This window comes from Salvelinus alpinus, chromosome 6 (assembly GCF_045679555.1).
Source record: "Salvelinus alpinus chromosome 6, SLU_Salpinus.1, whole genome shotgun sequence".
Taxonomy (NCBI): Eukaryota; Metazoa; Chordata; class Actinopteri; order Salmoniformes; family Salmonidae; genus Salvelinus; species Salvelinus alpinus.
Genome location: NC_092091.1, coordinates 13,429,063 through 13,447,078, shown reverse-complemented (window position 1 = coordinate 13,447,078; position 18,016 = coordinate 13,429,063). Strand labels below are relative to the sequence as shown.

The window sequence follows — 18,016 nt, the reverse complement described above, 5'->3', positions numbered from 1 at the left end:
CGAGACACAGCAGCACGCAGCAGGGCACAGAGGTTAAGGGTCACAGAAGGGTCAGGGTTTTCCTTCTGGCAGGAGAGAAGGATAAGAGAGATGGAAGGATGAAGCGGAGGGATGAAGGAGAGGAGAACAGGAATACTAAACTAAAAAAGGGGCAAAGGTCATTCTCATTCTCCTGTGAATGATGGAACTCTCGGACCCCACGCAGGGGGAAAGCACTTGACTTTTCACGGGAAACAAGTGGGAAGTGTGTGCGTGGGGATTTGACAGTTCGGTTTCATAACAAAAGAGAACAATGATTACCTGGAAGATCCATCTCAGTTTAATTGCTGCAATTAAAGTGAGATGTCAAACCAGGACAGGCCATTGGAGAACAACTCAAATGGATGCTTTTTAATTCATTATTCTTATTCCCATTTTCACACAATCCAACTTGACAAGCTGCAATGACACAAAGCAATGGAAACAGGATGTCATGCTTCAGGAGGAACATCCAAATCAACCCAAACATACTGTCCAATCTGCTCTTATATAAAAGGGTTGATCATGTATTTATTCGTCGCTGTGTGGAACATTCAAGCTCACCTTATAAAGCTTCTCTCCCAAACAGCAAAACTCTGCAGATAAATGTCCTCTTATGTCATATTTATATTTTTAGGGACCTTATTCATGCTGTACATTTGCATGATGTTATAAATCAACATTTACAATAATTGGTGAGGGTTCTCTCTCTCACTCTCTTTCTCTCTCCATATCTATTTATCTCCCCCTCTCCAAGCAGATCCCCTGGTTATAAAGCTTCTTTGCCAAACAGCAAAACTCTGCAGATTCATTTCCTCACAGCAAATTGACCAGTGTTACCTAGTGTTGATTTTCAGTGGAACATTTCTAGTGTTGATTCAGGAGAAAAATGAACTCTCTAAGAGTGAAATGAACACTCAGTGGTGTAAAATAACCCCAGTGTTGGTGTTAATAACCAATGTTGAGTGTGAGAGTGATTGTGTCAGTTTTACTATGTGGAGAGTAAAATATTCCAATCAAAACCACAGCCCCATCATTATCAGAATTCCCAGCATGCTCTACTGCAGCTAGACATTTTTCGGATTATTTTTAATATCTGTGTTTTTGCATGTACATTGATTGATTGATTAATCTTATGCAACACACAGATACATAACATACATTTCACTAAACTAATTCAATCAGTTAGTTTGATTAATTGCACCTGTTAGTTTAAATGGTTTAGGTAGTCTCCTCGCTATGTTCCTAATCCAGGCAGTCATTCTGAATGCAGGTTGCGGATGAATAAAATTCCAACTCTTGGATGTCCTAACATTTACATTTACATTTAAGTCATTTAGCAGACGCTCTTATCCAGAGCGACTTACAAATTGGATAGGAATTACACATCACTAGTATAATATACCTTGCAGGCCTGATGTGGCCTGAAAATCAAGAGATTTATAACACCACTGTGTTAGGGTAAAACTTTGCCATCAAATTAAGGTCTTCTGATATATTTGAAGAATTGTCCTAAAGAGTTCAATTGTAACAATAAGATTCACCTCCAATACTAACTAACTGAAGACCACAGGACAGAACATGAATGAATTCAACAACGAGCTCTCTATCACTACCAAATACAGTCATGGGTGGTAACGCTACAATTCACTGGACAATGCAAGGCACACTGGAAAACTATATTGGAGGTGTGGCTTCTTGGGGGCGTGGCTTCAAATTTGTTGTTTTCGGGCCAGCTGTGAGTTGAAGGGATGAACATGTGGTCTATGATTATGTTAATCTCGCTCACTCTCTTTCTTTCTCTCTCCATGTTTCTCTAGCTTTCTCTCTATCTCTTACCCTACCCTTTCTCTCTCTCTCTACTCTCTCTATCTATCTCTTACCCTACCCTCTCTCTATCCCTCGCTATCTCTTACCCTACCCTCTCTCTCTATCTCTTACCCTACCCTCTCTCTATCCCTCTCTATCTCTTACTCTACCCTCTCTCCATCCTTCTCTCTATATCTATATCTTACCCTACCCTCTTCCTATCTCTCTATCTATCTCTTACCCTACCCTTTCTCTCTCTCTCTTACCCTACCCTCTCTATCTATATCTTACCCTACTCTCTCTCTATCCCTATCTCTCTATCTATCTCTTACCCTACCCTTTCTCTCTCTCTCTATATATCTTACCCTACCCTTTCTCTCTCTCTCTATCTCTTACCCTACCCTTTCTCTCTCTATATATATCTTACCCTACCCTTTCTCTCTCTCTATCTCTTAACCTACCCTACTCTCTCTCTCTCTCTCTCTGTGTGAGAGAAGTAAAGTAGTATTACTACCTTTACCCTCTGGCTCTCGAAAGCCTTGCGGAGCTTCAGGTAGTTGGTGAGGGCTCGCATGGCGATGGGCAGCTTGCCGATGACCTTGAGGTCGATGGGGCGGCGGTGGGCTGCTGTGATGAATGTGTTCATCCACCAATAGGTGGCCTTGGACAGCAGGTTGACGAAGGGCTGCAGGAACCTCACCCCCAGGTCCTGCAGGTCCTCTGGAGGCTTCACCTCTGTAGCCTCAGTGAAACACAGGTAGCGCTGTGTGAAGGGACATAGGGAGAGAAACAGAGGGAGAAAAATATTTTGCTCATACAAATGTGAACAATGCAATGAACTACGCTACTAATTCAAAAACAGAAATACTCATTGTAAAAATTCATGAAACATACAAGTGTTATACATCGGTTTAAAGATGAACTTCTTGTTAATCCAATCACAGTGTCAGATTTCAAAAAGACTTTACGGCGAAAGCAAACCATGCGATTATCTGAGAACAGCGCCCAGCAGACAAATCATTACAAACAGTAACCAGCCAAGTAGACGAGTAACAAAAGTCAGAAATAGCGATAAAATTAATCATTTACCTTTGATGATCTTCATATGGTTACACTCACAAAACTCCCAGTTACCCAATAAATGTTAGTTTTGTTCGATCAAGTCCCTCTTTATATCCAAAAACCTCAGTTTTGTTAGCGCGTTTTGTTCAGTAATCCACTGTCTCAAACAACATCCGGTGAAATTGCAGAGCGTGAAACTCAACAAAACAGAAATTATCATAATAAACATACATAAAAGATACAAATGTTATACACCAGCTTAAAGATAAACTTCTTGTTAATCCAACCGCTGTGTCAAATTTCAAAAAGGCTTTACGGCGAAAGCATACCATCCGATTATCTGAGAACAGTGCCCAGCAGACAAATCATTACAAACAGTTAGCAGCGAAGAAGAGTAGTAACAAAAGTCAGAAATAGCGATAACATTTATCACTTACCTTTGATGATCTTCATATGGTTGCACTCCGAAGACTCCATGTTACACAATAAATGTTCATTTTGTTTGATAATGTTTCTCTTTATGTCCAAAAACCTCAGTTTTGTTGGTGTTTTGTTCAGTAATCCATTGGAAAAAACGCGGTCACAACAGACAGACGAAATTTAAAAAAAATACCATAAAAGTCCGTAGAAACATGTCAAACGATGTTTTTCATCAATCCTCAGGTTGTTTTTGTCATAAATAATCAATCATATTTCAACTGGACAATAGCTTCATCAATAGAAAAGGAAAAACAAGAAAGGCACACCCCCGGTCATGCGCAGGACTCATGTCTGGAAATGTCCACTGTTCTCTCATTGAAAGTGGTGTATCTCCCTCATTTTTCAAAGTAAAAGCCTGAAACAATGCCAAAAGACTGGTCACATGTAGTGGAAGCCATAGGGATTGTGAACTAGGTCATAAGTCTTTGTATGGTGGATAGGCTTTCAATGGAAAAACAGGCATTTCAAAATAATAGCACTTCTTGGATGGATTTTCCTCAGGTTTTCGCCTGCCATATCAGTTCTGTTACACTCACAGACACTATTTTAACAGTTATGGAAACTTTAGAGTATTTTCTATCCAAATCTACCAATTATATGCATATCCTAGCTTCTGGACCTGAGTAGCAGGCAGTTTACTTTGGGCATGCTTTTCATCCAAAATTCCAAATGCTGCCCCCTACACTAGTGAGGTTAATTATATTGTTGGCCTGTTCTCCACTGGATATCACAGATAGTGTCTGATCATTATGGGTGATGAAGAGTATTTGACCGTGAAGTTGGCTCTGTTGTGTAATAAATTATGGGTTTCCTGATAACGGGTTGGCAAAAGTATCAACACCTTGTTAAAGCCTCCCTGTATTAGACACTGAAATAAAAACCCAGAATTGTGTTTACTTAAGCTTTTCAGTTTTAGAGCTACAGTACCAGTCAAAAGTTTGGACACACCTAATCATTCAAGGGTTTTTCTTAATTTTTTACTATTTTCTACATTGTAAAGAGAAACGCCAGTCCATCATTACTGACATGAATGTCAGTCAATCTGGAAAGTTTCTTCAAGTGCAGTCGCAAAAACCATCAAGTGCTATGATGAAACTGGCTCTCATGAGGACCACCACAGGAAAGAAAGACAGAGTTACCTCTGCTGCAGAGGATAAATTCATTAGAGTTAACTGCACCTCAGATTGCAGCCCAAAGAAATGCTTCCAAGAGTTCAAGTAACAGACAAATCTCAACATCAACTGTTCAGAGGAGACTGCGTGAATCAGGCCTTCATGGTCGAAAAGAAACCACTACTAAAGGACACCAATAATAATAAGTGACTTGCTTGGGCCAAGAAACACAAACAATGGACATTAGACAGGTGGAAATCTGCCCTTTGGTCTGAAGAGTCCAAATTTGATTCCAACTGCCGTGAGACGCAGAGTTGGTGAACGAATGATCTCCTCATGTGTGGTTCCCACCGCGAAGCATGGAAGAGGAGGTGCGATGGTGTGGGGGTGCTTTGCTGGTGACACTGTCTGTGATTTTAGAATTCAAGGCACACTTAACCAGCATGGCTACCACAGCATTCTGCAGTGATACGCCATCCCATGTGGTTTGCACTGTGGGATTATCCCTGGCCTCCACAATCACCCGACCTCAACCCAATTGAGATGGATTGGGATGAGTTGGTCCGCAGAGTGAAGGAAAATCAGCCAACAACTGCTCAGCATATGTGGGAACTCCTTCAAGACTGTTGCAAAAGCATTCCAGGTGAGGCTGGTTGAGAGAATGCCAATTGTGTGCAAAGCTGTCATCAAGGCAAAGGGTAGCTACTTTGAAGAATATCAAATATATTTTGATTTGTTAACACTTTTTTGATTACTACATGATTCCATATGTGTTATTTCATAGTTTTGATGTGTTCACTATTATTCTACAATGTAGAAAATAGTAAAAAAGAAAGAAAAACCCTTGAATGAGTAGGTGTGTCCAAACTTTTGACTGGTACTGTATGTTGAAGAGAAGAGAAAATAAGACAAGAGAAGACAAGAGAAGAGAAAAGGAAGAGAATAGATGAAAGGAGAGGAGAGAAAGAAGTAAGGCCTGCACTAGGCCTAACAGGGAGGTACACCTCTGGTACCCTGAGTGCTGAAACGGGAGCATTGCCTAGTTTCTCATGCAGTGAATATTGCATTAGTGTTTTACTCTATGCAACACTTTTGTTCCTAAGTAACAGTCAGTTCAGCTCAATTCAGCAGTGAGAGTCTCAGCTTGGGGGAAACTAGGTTACTGAAGAATTACGGCACATAACTTCCACACACACTGCTATTTATAAACACAAACAGAGAATTGGCCCAGGATGTAAAACCAAAAACGTAAGATTTATTTTTAATTAATTACTAGCCCGCAACTATTTTTGTACTCATTCGGTTGAAAAACTACAGATACAGAAAGAGATGGGCAGTATTCATGCTACATGTATTTGAAATAAACTCAGCAAAAAAAGAAACATCCTCTCACTGTCAACTGCATGTATTTTCAGCAAACTTAACATGTGTAAATATTTGTATGAACATTACAAGATTGAACAACTGAGACATAAACTGAACAAGCTCCACAGACATGTGACTAACAGAAATGGAATAATGTATCCCTGAACAAAGGGGGGGTCAAAATCAAAAGTAACAGTCAGTATCTGGTGTGGCCACCAGCTGCATTAAGTACTGCAGTGCATATCCTCCTCATGGACTGCACCAAATTTGCCAGTTCTTGCTGTGAGATGTTACCCCACTCTTCCACAAAGGCACCTGCAAGTTCCCGGACATTTCTGGGGGGAATGGACCTAGCCCTCACCCTCCGATCCAACAGGTCCCAGACATGCTCAATGGGATTGAGAGCCGGGCTCTTCGCTGGTCATGGCAGAACACTGACATTCCTGTCTTGCAGGCAATCACGCACAGATCGAGCAGTATGGCTGGTGGCATTGTCGTGCTGGAGGGTCATGTCAGGATGAGCCTGCAGGAAGGGTACCACATGAGGGAGGAGAATGTATTCCCTGTAACGCACAGCGTTGAGATTGCCTGCAATGACAACAAGCTCAGTCCGATGATGCTGCGACACACCGCCCCAGACCATGACGGACCCTTCACCTCCAAATCGATCCCGCTCCAGAGTACAGGCATCGGTGTAACGCTCATTCTTTGATGATAAACACGAATCCGGTGAGACAAAACCGTGAGTCCTGTCTGGTCCAGCAACGGTGGGTTTGTGCCCATAGGCGACGTTGTTGCCGGTGATGTCTGGTGAGGACCTGCCTTACAACAGGTCTACAAGCCCTCAGTCCAGCCTCTCTCAGCCTATTACGGACAGTCTGAGCACTGATGGAGGGATTGTGCATTCCTGGTGTAACTCGGGCAGTTGTTGTTGCCATCCTGTACCTGTCCCGCAGGTGTGATGTTCGATGAACCGATCCTGTAGAGGTGTTGTTACACGTGGTCTGCCACTGCAAGGACAATCAGCTGTCCGTCCTGTCTCCCTGTAGCGCTGTTTTAGGCGTCTCACAGTACAGACATTGCAATTTATTGTCCTGGCCACATCTGCAGTCCTCATGCCTCCTTGCAGCATGCCTAAGGCATGTTCACGCAGGTGAGAAGTGACCCTTGGCATCTTTCTTTTGGTGTTTTTCAGAGTCAGTAGAAAGGCCTCTTTAGTGTCTTAAGTTTTCATAACTGTGACCTTAATTGCCTACCGTCTGTAAGCTGTTAGTGTCTTAATGACCGTTCCACAGATGCATGTTCATTAATTGTTTATGGTTCATTGAACAAGCATGAGAAACAGTGTTTAAACCCTTTACAGTAAAGATCTGTGAAGTTATTTGGATTTTAACTAATTATCTTTGAAATACAGGGTCCTGAAAAAGGGACATTTCTTTATATATGAATTACTGCTGAGTATTTTCTCATTGTTATTACTCCGGGTTGAAGTACTGTACACTCCAATGTATTTTGTAACAAGATACTTTCGAGAGCTGTAACACAAAATACTTTTTAATAAAAAAATGTAAAGCAGTTCACAGTTTTCTGGCCCCTTTTCACCCTGCATTGGTATCAGAAGTCAGATGCACTATGGTTTGATACGAGCATCTGCTAAATTAACTAAATATAAATGTAATGTAAAAATTGACAATTTGAAAAGCAAAGTATTATTCTAATGAGCTCTGCCCCAATGAACCTCTATTAGAGGTAAGTGTTTGTCACAACAACCCAGCATATTCTGCCTGATCTATCAGCCTAATGAGCAGACCTGTAGGCAGCAATACTGATCATCCAATGTGCAGGTTCATCCAAAATTCTACAGTAGATTGAAAGCAGGGAGAGCTAATTAAAGCACAGGAAAGAGATGGCCGCCTGTCACTGAGTAAAATCAATTCACACACACACACACACACACACACACACACACACACACACACACACACACACACACACACACACACACACACACACACACACACACACACACACACACACACACACACACACACACACACACACACACACACACACACACACACACACACACACCTCACTCTAGGATGACACACAAAAAGGCACACACAAATGCATGGGCACACACATATACCATCCCCCTCCCACACACACTGATGCTCACCCTGCCCAGTATGACATTGATCTCCACAGCCAGTAGTAGTCCGTAGAGCAGGGCCAGGAGTCCTGTGATGCAGTAGCGGAGTTGTCTCAGGCTGATGCCGTGCTCCGTGTACTTGGCGAACTTGATGGTTTTCATCAGAAAGGCCAAGACCCAGTAGAACAGTAGAGCTTTAGAGAAGATCAGAGAGGAACATTAGAACATGTCTGGAATCATAAGGAAATCCCCACTCAGTCTGACCACGGCAGTAATTTCAAGTCAACTCCTGATAATTGGAAATGGTTAGGAATGTCCTATACATTCCTAACAGATGATGCAGATATCCAGAGTAAGTCAAAGGAATTGTGTTTCTGGTGAACTGCACACTGCATCAGAAGTGGACTATCTTCTGTGAGGCACAGTGAGTGTGAAATGAATATCATGCATACATTTTATAATCCATGTTCCCTTTCTTTCCTCTGCTTTTGTCAGTCTAGTTCACATTTTGTGTCACAGCATTTCTGATGTTACAACTCAGTGTCAACAGGGAAGAAGCAGCTATAATAAACAGTCAGGATGACCGTGCCTACCTGTCGAAAGACAAATCACTCACATATGCTATCCATTTTAAATCCCCAAGACACATCCTAGATTACCTGACAGATGTCATTTTAATATCTTCATACATTTTTGATGGGAGAGAAACCATGGTAACTGAGTCTGGTAGGAGAGAGTGTGCTGAGCATTCTGGTATTTGGTGTAATTTTCCTTAGCTCCCCCATGATCGTCGCAGGTAATCGTCGCATTCGCACTTCGCTCCGCAGGTAGTATAACTTTTCATTACATTTACATTTCATTACATTTCATTATAGTACAACGGTTTGATTTGTCTGATCTCAGCAATTTCTTCTTAGCTAGCTACATAGCCGTCTTTGTATCAAAGATAATTGCGTAATTATCGTAATTCGTCGTCCTAACGTAGTCAACACTGCTATCTGCCCAGCAGCTAGCCAGCTAGCAAACGTCCACCGTCTACCGAATAGCAGCACTGTAGAAACTATTACACTCAACGGAACGACTTGATTAGTGTAGTGTTAGCTAGCTACATAGTTGTCTTTGCTGTCTTCGTATCCAAGATAATTGTGTAGTTTAGAGTGTGTAGTTTTAGAGTGATTATCTTAATTTACCGAGGTTAGCTAGCCAGCTATTTGTCGTCCTTAACGTAGGAAACACTGCTAGCTAGCCAACAGCTAGCCAACGTCTACCGAACAGAACTTCCGCATTCAACAACCCGGTCGCATTCCGCTTCGCTCCACAGGTAGTATCACATTTCATTTCATTTCATTACAGTACAACGGTTTGATTTGTTTGATCGTAGCTAGCTACATAGCTAGCTACATAGCCGTCTTTGTATCAAAGATAATTGTGTAGTCTAGAGCGATTTTCTAGGTTAGCTAGCCAGCTATTGTCGTTCTTTTAACGTTCTTTTAACGCAACGTAACGTAATCAACACTGCAACACTGCTGCTAGCTAGCCAGCTAGCCACCGAATAGCAGCACTGTAGAAACTATTACACTCAACGGAACGACTTGATTAGTGTAGTGTTAGCTAGCTACATAGTTGTCTTTACTGTCTTTGTATCTAAGATAACTGTGGAGTCTAGAGTAATTTCGGTTAGCTAGCCAGCTATTTTCGTCCGCTGCGCTGCCGTTCTCCTACCTAGTCAACACTGCTAGTCAACACTGCTAACACTGCTAGCTAGCCAACTCCTACCGAATAGCAGCACTGTAGAAACTATTAAATTACAACGGAACGATTTGATTAGTGTAGTGTTAGCTAGCTACATAGTTGTCTTTGCTGTCGTTGTTCTAAGACAATTGTGTAGTTTAGACTAATTATCTAGCCAGTTACCTGGCCAGCTACACTTTCAAACAAAGTCAACAACGCAGCCACTGCCAGCTAGCCTACTTCAGCAGTACTGTATCATTTTAATCATTTTAGTCAATAAGATTTTTGCTACGTAAGCTTAACTTTCTGAACATTCGAGAGGTGTAGTCCACTTGTCATTCCAATCTCCTTTGCATTAGCGTAGCCTCTCCTGTAGCCTGTCAACTATGTGTCTGTCTATCCCTGTTCTCTCCTCTCTGCACAGACCATACAAACGCTTCACACCGCGTGGCCGCGGCCACCCTAACCTGGTGGTCCCAGCGCGCACGACCCACGTGGAGTTCCAGGTCTCCGGTAGCCTCTGGAACTGCCGATCTGCGGCCAACAAGGCAGAGTTCATCTCAGCCTATGCTTCCCTCCAGTCCCTCGACTTCTTGGCACTGACGGAAACATGGATCACCACAGATAACACTGCTACTCCTACTGCTCTCTCTTCGTCCGCCCACGTGTTCTCGCACACCCCGAGAGCTTCTGGTCAGCGGGGTGGTGGCACCGGGATCCTCATCTCTCCCAAGTGGTCATTCTCTCTTTCTCCCCTTACCCATCTGTCTATCGCCTCCTTTGAATTCCATGCTGTCACAGTTACCAGCCCTTTCAAGCTTAACATCCTTATCATTTATCGCCCTCCAGGTTCCCTCGGAGAGTTCATCAATGAGCTTGATGCCTTGATAAGCTCCTTTCCTGAGGACGGCTCACCTCTCACAGTTCTGGGCGACTTTAACCTCCCCACGTCTACCTTTGACTCATTCCTCTCTGCCTCCTTCTTTCCACTCCTCTCCTCTTTTGACCTCACCCTCTCACCTTCCCCCCCTACTCACAAGGCAGGCAATACGCTTGACCTCATCTTTACTAGATGCTGTTCTTCCACTAACCTCATTGCAACTCCCCTCCAAGTCTCCGACCACTACCTTGTATCCTTTTCCCTCTCGCTCTCATCCAACACTTCCCACACTGCCCCTACTCGGATGGTATCGCGCCGTCCCAACCTTCGCTCTCTCTCCCCCGCTACTCTCTCCTCTTCCATCCTATCATCTCTTCCCTCTGCTCAAACCTTCTCCAACCTATCTCCTGATTCTGCCTCCTCAACCCTCCTCTCCTCCCTTTCTGCATCCTTTGACTCTCTATGTCCCCTATCCTCCAGGCCGGCTCGGTCCTCCCCTCCCGCTCCGTGGCTCGACGACTCATTGCGAGCTCACAGAACAGGGCTCCGGGCAGCCGAGCGGAAATGGAGGAAAACTCGCCTCCCTGCGGACCTGGCATCCTTTCACTCCCTCCTCTCTACATTTTCCTCTTCTGTCTCTGCTGCTAAAGCCACTTTCTACCACTCTAAATTCCAAGCATCTGCCTCTAACCCTAGGAAGCTCTTTGCCACCTTCTCCTCCCTCCTGAATCCTCCTCCCCCCCCCCCCTCCTCCCTCTCTGCAGATGACTTCGTCAACCATTTTGAAAAGAAGGTCGACGACATCCGATCCTCGTTTGCTAAGTCAAACGACACCGCTGGTTCTGCTCACACTGCCCTACCCTGTGCTCTGACCTCTTTCTCCCCTCTCTCTCCAGATGAAATCTCGCGTCTTGTGACGGCCGGCCGCCCAACAACCTGCCCGCTTGACCCTATCCCCTCCTCTCTTCTCCAGACCATTTCCGGAGACCTTCTCCCTTACCTCACCTCGCTCATCAACTCATCCCTGACCGCTGGCTACGTCCCTTCCGTCTTCAAGAGAGCGAGAGTTGCACCCCTTCTGAAAAAACCTACACTCGATCCCTCCGATGTCAACAACTACAGACCAGTATCCCTTCTTTCTTTTCTCTCCAAAACTCTTGAACGTGCCGTCCTTGGCCAGCTCTCCTGCTATCTCTCTCAGAATGACCTTCTTGATCCAAATCAGTCAGGTTTCAAGACTAGTCATTCAACTGAGACTGCTCTTCTCTGTATCACGGAGGCGCTCCGCACTGCTAAAGCTAACTCTCTCTCCTCTGCTCTCATCCTTCTAGACCTATCGGCTGCCTTCGATACTGTGAACCATCAGATCCTCCTCTCCACCCTCTCCGAGTTGGGCATCTCCGGCGCGGCCCACGCTTGGATTGCGTCCTACCTGACAGGTCGCTCCTACCAGGTGGCGTGGCGAGAATCTGTCTCCTCACCACGTGCTCTCACCACTGGTGTCCCCCAGGGCTCTGTTCTAGGCCCTCTCCTATTCTCGCTATACACCAAGTCACTTGGCTCTGTCATAACCTCACATGGTCTCTCCTATCATTGCTATGCAGACGACACACAATTAATCTTCTCCTTTCCCCCTTCTGATGACCAGGTGGCGAATCGCATCTCTGCATGTCTGGCAGACATATCAGTGTGGATGACGGATCACCACCTCAAGCTGAACCTCGGCAAGACGGAGCTGCTCTTCCTCCCGGGGAAGGACTGCCCGTTCCATGATCTCGCCATCACGGTTGACAACTCCATTGTGTCCTCCTCCCAGAGCGCTAAGAACCTTGGCGTGATCCTGGACAACACCCTGTCGTTCTCAACTAACATCAAGGCGGTGGCCCGTTCCTGTAGGTTCATGCTCTACAACATCCGCAGAGTACGACCCTGCCTCACACAGGAAGCGGCGCAGGTCCTAATCCAGGCACTTGTCATCTCCCGTCTGGATTACTGCAACTCGCTGTTGGCTGGGCTCCCTGCCTGTGCCATTAAACCCCTACAACTCATCCAGAACGCCGCAGCACGTCTGGTGTTCAACCTTCCCAAGTTCTCTCACGTCACCCCGCTCCTCCGCTCTCTCCACTGGCTTCCAGTTGAAGCTCGCATCCGCTACAAGACCATGGTGCTTGCCTACGGAGCTGTGAGGGGAACGGCACCTCAGTACCTTCAGGCTCTGATCAGGCCCTACACCCAAACAAGGGCACTGCGTTCATCCACCTCTGGCCTGCTCGCCTCCCTACCACTGAGGAAGTACAGTTCCCGCTCAGCCCAGTCAAAACTGTTCGCTGCTCTGGCCCCCCAATGGTGGAACAAACTCCCTCACGACGCCAGGACAGCGGAGTCAATCACCACCTTCCGGAGACACCTGAAACCCCACCTCTTTAAGGAATACCTAGGATAGGATAAAGTAATCCTTCTGACCCCCCCCCCCCCTTAAAAGATTTAGATGCACTATTGTAAAGTGGCTGTTCCACTGGATGTCATAAGGTGAATGCACCAATTTGTAAGTCGCTCTGGATAAGAGCGTCTGCTAAATGACTTAAATGTAAATGTAAATGTAAATTCTGCAGATGTTCATAACAGAAACATGGCCTGCATTTTAAACACTAACCCATTTTCTCTCCCCCTATGTCAAGCAACGTGGAAGCAGCGTTGCAGTAAGATCATCTCAAGCAAATGAAACACAAAGCACCTCAAACAACATCCAATCCAAAGACAGAGCCGGACTGTCAGAAATGATTCATAAACCATGACTATCAACGATGTCAAGAATTTGTATACATTTTCCGTTTGGCATATCTCTTCATGACAACTGCGTCAGAGTTTTTAATAACCCTCCCCCCGTTTGTTCCATGCTGGCTGAAGACCAACTAGCCAGTAACTAGCTAATATCAGTCACAGATGAAAGAGGAAACCTATAAATATATTTGCCTTAGTTCAGGGGTCTCCAACCTCTTCTAGCATGAGAGCTACTTTTAAAAAATGAAACATGTTGTGAGCTACTCATTTTTTCCCCTAGTTTTCAAATAGGCACATTCTTCTTCTCTCTCCCCCCCCCTGCAAACTCTTCCCCAGGTCCTTGGTGTACAAGAGAAAGTAGTGCACTCTGTTTTCTGTCAATATGCCTGGTAAAATAATGGTTCATTAACAACTCTAAGGGGGCTCTATAAAATCTGCGATTTTACCCCCCACATGTTCTGTTTTATATTTTCCAAAATTATGGTTCTCTGTTTTATTTTTCCTGGTTATAGATTTTTGTTATGTTTTTCACTCTCAAAATTACAATTGTTCATAGCGAAAACAACAATGTTCTGAGTCCATGTCAATGATTAAATCACATTTGAATTTGTTTAGGTCTGGAAGAAAAACGAACACGTTTGATATTTTTGTATAATTCCCCTTTAATTGCACATCTGGCCCTTTAATTGCGAATCAAACGAGTGAGGAATGTGCCATCCAATGTACTGGTCTAGGGACAGTTCTGTACTGCTGCTGCTCATTTCATGGCAAAGTTTGCAAGTAACAAATAATAGATATACTTCTGCCAGGTAAGCCTACTTTGCAGTTAACATTTAATGGAGAAGGTTTTGGTAAAAGTATATCTGTCAACCCACAAGAGGGTTATCACATCAACTGGCTACACACTGAGTGATGGACAAATACACGCACCACACAGACAGACAGAGGCAATATTGCTAGAAATGAATTGGCAGTTAGTTTTGGCTTTTTAAGCCAATAGTGGCCGGGGGTGGGATAATGTCAAAGTTGCATTGATTAGATGTGAGATTTTATTATGACAGTTTTTCGGTTGAACACGTGAAAATTGCATGTACTTTCAGAATTGTTTCACGAGCTACTCATAGGTGGGTAGACCTGTTGGAGACCCCTGCCTTAGATGAATAGGGGAAACATATAATTATATTTGTTGATACGCTGCAGTCAAATTTTGGCACCAGTAGACTAGCTACCTAGCTAGCTATGTTACCCACGCCGCTCTGCGAACACGCCTTTTGTGATGTTGCTTACAAGGCGGTACTAAATTTGGTAAGAGAATAAGTGTCACGTTCCTGACCTATTTCTGTTAGTTTGTGTGTTAGTTGGTCAGGACGTGAGGTTGGGTGGGCATTCTATGTTTTCTGTTTCTGTGTTGGTTTTTGGGTTGCCTGGTATGGCTCTTAATTAGAGGCAGGTGTTTGGCGTTCCTCTAATTAAGAGTCATATTTAGGTAGGCGTTGTCACAGTGTTCGTTGTGGGTGATTGTCTTCCGTGTTTGTGTAAATGTTTTGCACCATACGGGACTGTTACGGTTTGTTCGGTTTGTGTAGTCATATTGTCCTATTCGTGCGTTCTTCCTGTTTTATGTAAGTACGTCGTCTAGGTCTGTCTACACCGTTTGTTGTTTTTGTTAGTTTAATCAAGTTCGTGTTTCGTTAATAAAATATGTCTTTTCACTACGCTGCGCCTTGGTTCGATCAATACTCCTCTTTTTCGGTAGAAGAGGAGGAGGACCGACGTTACAGAATCACCCACCAAGAATCCAGAACCAAGCAGCGTAATTTGGAGTAACGGGGAAGTATACAGGACTTGTGGAGTTGGGAGCAAATATTTAACGGAGAAGGACCATGGGCTAAAGTGAATCACCGTCCATGGGAACAGCTGGAGGCAGCTCGGAGAGTGGAGGAAAAGAGAGAGAGGAACCGGAGTTATGAGGGAACGCGTCTTGCACGGAAGCCCAAAAAGCCCGTGAGTAACACCCAAAAATTTCTTGGGGGGGGGCTAAGAGGTAGTGGGCCAAGGGCAGGTAGGAGACCTGCGCCCACTTCCCAGGCTTACCGTGGAGAGCGGGAGTACGGGCAGGCGCCGTGTTACGCAGTAGAGCGCACGGTGTCTCCTGTACGAGTGCATAGCCCAGTGCGGGTTATTCCACCTCCCCGCACTGGTAGGGCTAGATTGGGTATTGAGCCAGGTGTCATGAGGCCGGCTCAACGCGTCTGGTCTCCAGTGCGTCTCCTCGGGCCGGCATACATGGCACCTGCCTTACGCATGGTTTCCCCGGTTCGCCTACATAGCCCGGTGCGGGTTATTCCACCTCCCCGCACTGGTCGGGCAACCGGGAGCATTCAACCAGGTAAGGTTGGGCAGGCTCAATGCTCAAGAGAGCCAGTACGCCTGCATGGTCCGGTATTTCCGGTGCCACCTCCCCGCCCCAGCCTAGTACCTACAGTGCCTACACTACGCACTAGGCTACCAGTGCGTCTCCTGAGCCCTGTTCCTCCTCTACGCACTCTCCCTGTAGTGCGTGTATCCAGTTCGGTGCCTCCAGTTCCGGCACCACGCACTAAGCCTCCTGTGCGTCTCCAGAGCCCTGTACACACTGTTTCTTCTCCCCCTACTAATCCTGATGTGCTTGTCCTCAGCCCGGTGTCACCAGTGCCGGTACCACGCACCAGGTATAGAGTGGGCTTTGAGAGTACAGTGTGCCCTGTCCCTGCTCCCCGCACTAGTATGAAGGTGCGTGTCCTTAGCCCGGTGCCTCCAGTTCCGGCACCACGCACCAGGTCTACAGTGCGCATTATCCGGCCAGAGCCATCCGTCTCCCCAGCGCCATCTGAGCCATCCGTCTCACCAGCGCCATCTGAGCCATCCGTCTCACCAGCGCCATCTGAGCCATCCGTCTCCCCAGCGCCGTCTGAGCCATCCGTCTGCAATGAGCCTGCAAAGCCGCCCGTCTGCCATGAGCCTGCAAAGCCGCCCGTCTGCCATGAGCCTACAGAGCCGTCCGCCAGACAGGAGCCGCTAGAGCCGCCCGCCAGACAGGAGCCGCTAGAGCCGTCCGTCAGACAGGATCTGCCAGAGCCGCCAACCAGACAGGATCTGCCAGAGCCGCCAACCAGACAGGATCTGCCAGAGCCGCCAACCAGACAGGATCTGCCAGAGCCGCCAACCAGACAGGATCTGCCAGAGCCGCCAACCAGACAGGATCTGCCAGAGCCGCCAACCAGACAGGATCTGCCAGAGCCGCCAGCCAGACAGGATCTGCCAGAGCCGTCAGCCTGCCATGAGCGTCGAGAGCCGTCAGCCTGCCATGAGCGTCGAGAGCCGTCAGCCTGCCATGAGCGTCGAGAGCCGTCAGCCTGCCATGAGCGTCGAGAGCCGTCAGCCTGCCATGAGCGTCGAGAGCCGTCAGCCTGCCATGAGCGTCGAGAGCCGTCAGCCTGCCATGAGCGTCGAGAGCCGTCAGCCTGCCATGAGCGTCGAGAGCCGTCAGCCAGCCATGAGCGTCGAGAGCCGTCAGCCAGCCATGAGCGTCGAGAGCCGTCAGCCAGCCATGAGCGTCGAGAGCCGTCAGCCAGCCATGAGCGTCGAGAGCCGTCAGTGAGACATGAGCGTCCAGAGGCTTCAGCCAGCCATGAGCGTCGAGAGCCGTCAGCCAGCCATGAGCGTCGAGAGCCGTCAGCCTGCCATGAGCGTCCAGAGCCGTCAGTCAGCCATAAGCTGCCCTTAAGCCAGAAACGGCTATATACCCAGAACTGCCCCTCAGTCCAGAGCTGTCTCTCTGTCCGGAGCTGCCCTTCAGTCCGGAGTTGCCCCTCTATCCTGATCTCCCTCTCTATCCTGAGCTACCTCTATATTCTGATCTATCCCTCTGTCTTGTGCTATCCCTCTGTCTTTATCTATCTCTCTGTCCCGGTGTTGTCCCTGTCAGTGATGTTACCAAGAGGATTTTGTGGGGGTAGAATGAGGGTGGACATTTTTAGGGGGAGATGGAGGCTAGGATTGACTATGGTGGGGTGGGGACCTCGCCCGGAGCCTGAGCCACCACCGTGGTCAGATGCCCACCCAGACCCTCCCCTAGACTTTGTGCTGGTGCGCCCGGTGTTCGCACCTTATGGGGGGGGTTATGTCACGTTCCTGACCTATTTCTGTTAGTTTATGTGTGTTAGTTGGTCAGGACGTGAGGTTGGGTGGGCATTCTATGTTTTCTGTTTCTGTGTTGGTTTTTGGGTTGCCTGGTATGGCTCTTAATTAGAGGCAGGTGTTTGGCGTTCCTCTAATTAAGAGTCATATTTAGGTAGGCGTTGTCACAGTGTTCGTTGTGGGTGATTGTCTTCCGTGTTTGTGTAAATGTTTTGCACCATACGGGACTGTTACGGTTTGTTCGGTTTGTGTAGTCATATTGTCCTATTCGTGCGTTCTTCCTGTTTTATGTAAGTACGTCGTCTAGGTCTGTCTACACCGTTTGTTGTTTTTGTTAGTTTAATCAAGTTCGTGTTTCGTTAATAAAATATGTCTTTTCACTACGCTGCGCCTTGGTTCGATCAATACTCCTCCTTTTCGGTAGAAGAGGAGGAGGACCGACGTTAC

General features: G+C 46.3%; 1 protein-coding gene across 2 annotated transcripts in view; it reads right to left on the bottom strand.

The window, feature by feature from the left end:
- Window positions 1–18,016, bottom strand: part of LOC139578184 (ATP-binding cassette sub-family C member 8-like) — a 152,752-nt gene that overhangs the window by 101,952 nt on the left and 32,784 nt on the right. The window contains exons 4-5 of one of the 2 annotated variants that reach the window (XM_071405476.1): window positions 8,026–8,192; window positions 2,342–2,590 (exon numbers count right to left, since the gene is read on the bottom strand). In XM_071405476.1, the coding sequence (XP_071261577.1) occupies window positions 2,342–2,590; window positions 8,026–8,192 (416 nt within the window). The remainder of the gene's footprint in view (window positions 1–2,341; window positions 2,591–8,025; window positions 8,193–18,016) is intronic. The other variant, XM_071405477.1, reaches the window with a different exon arrangement.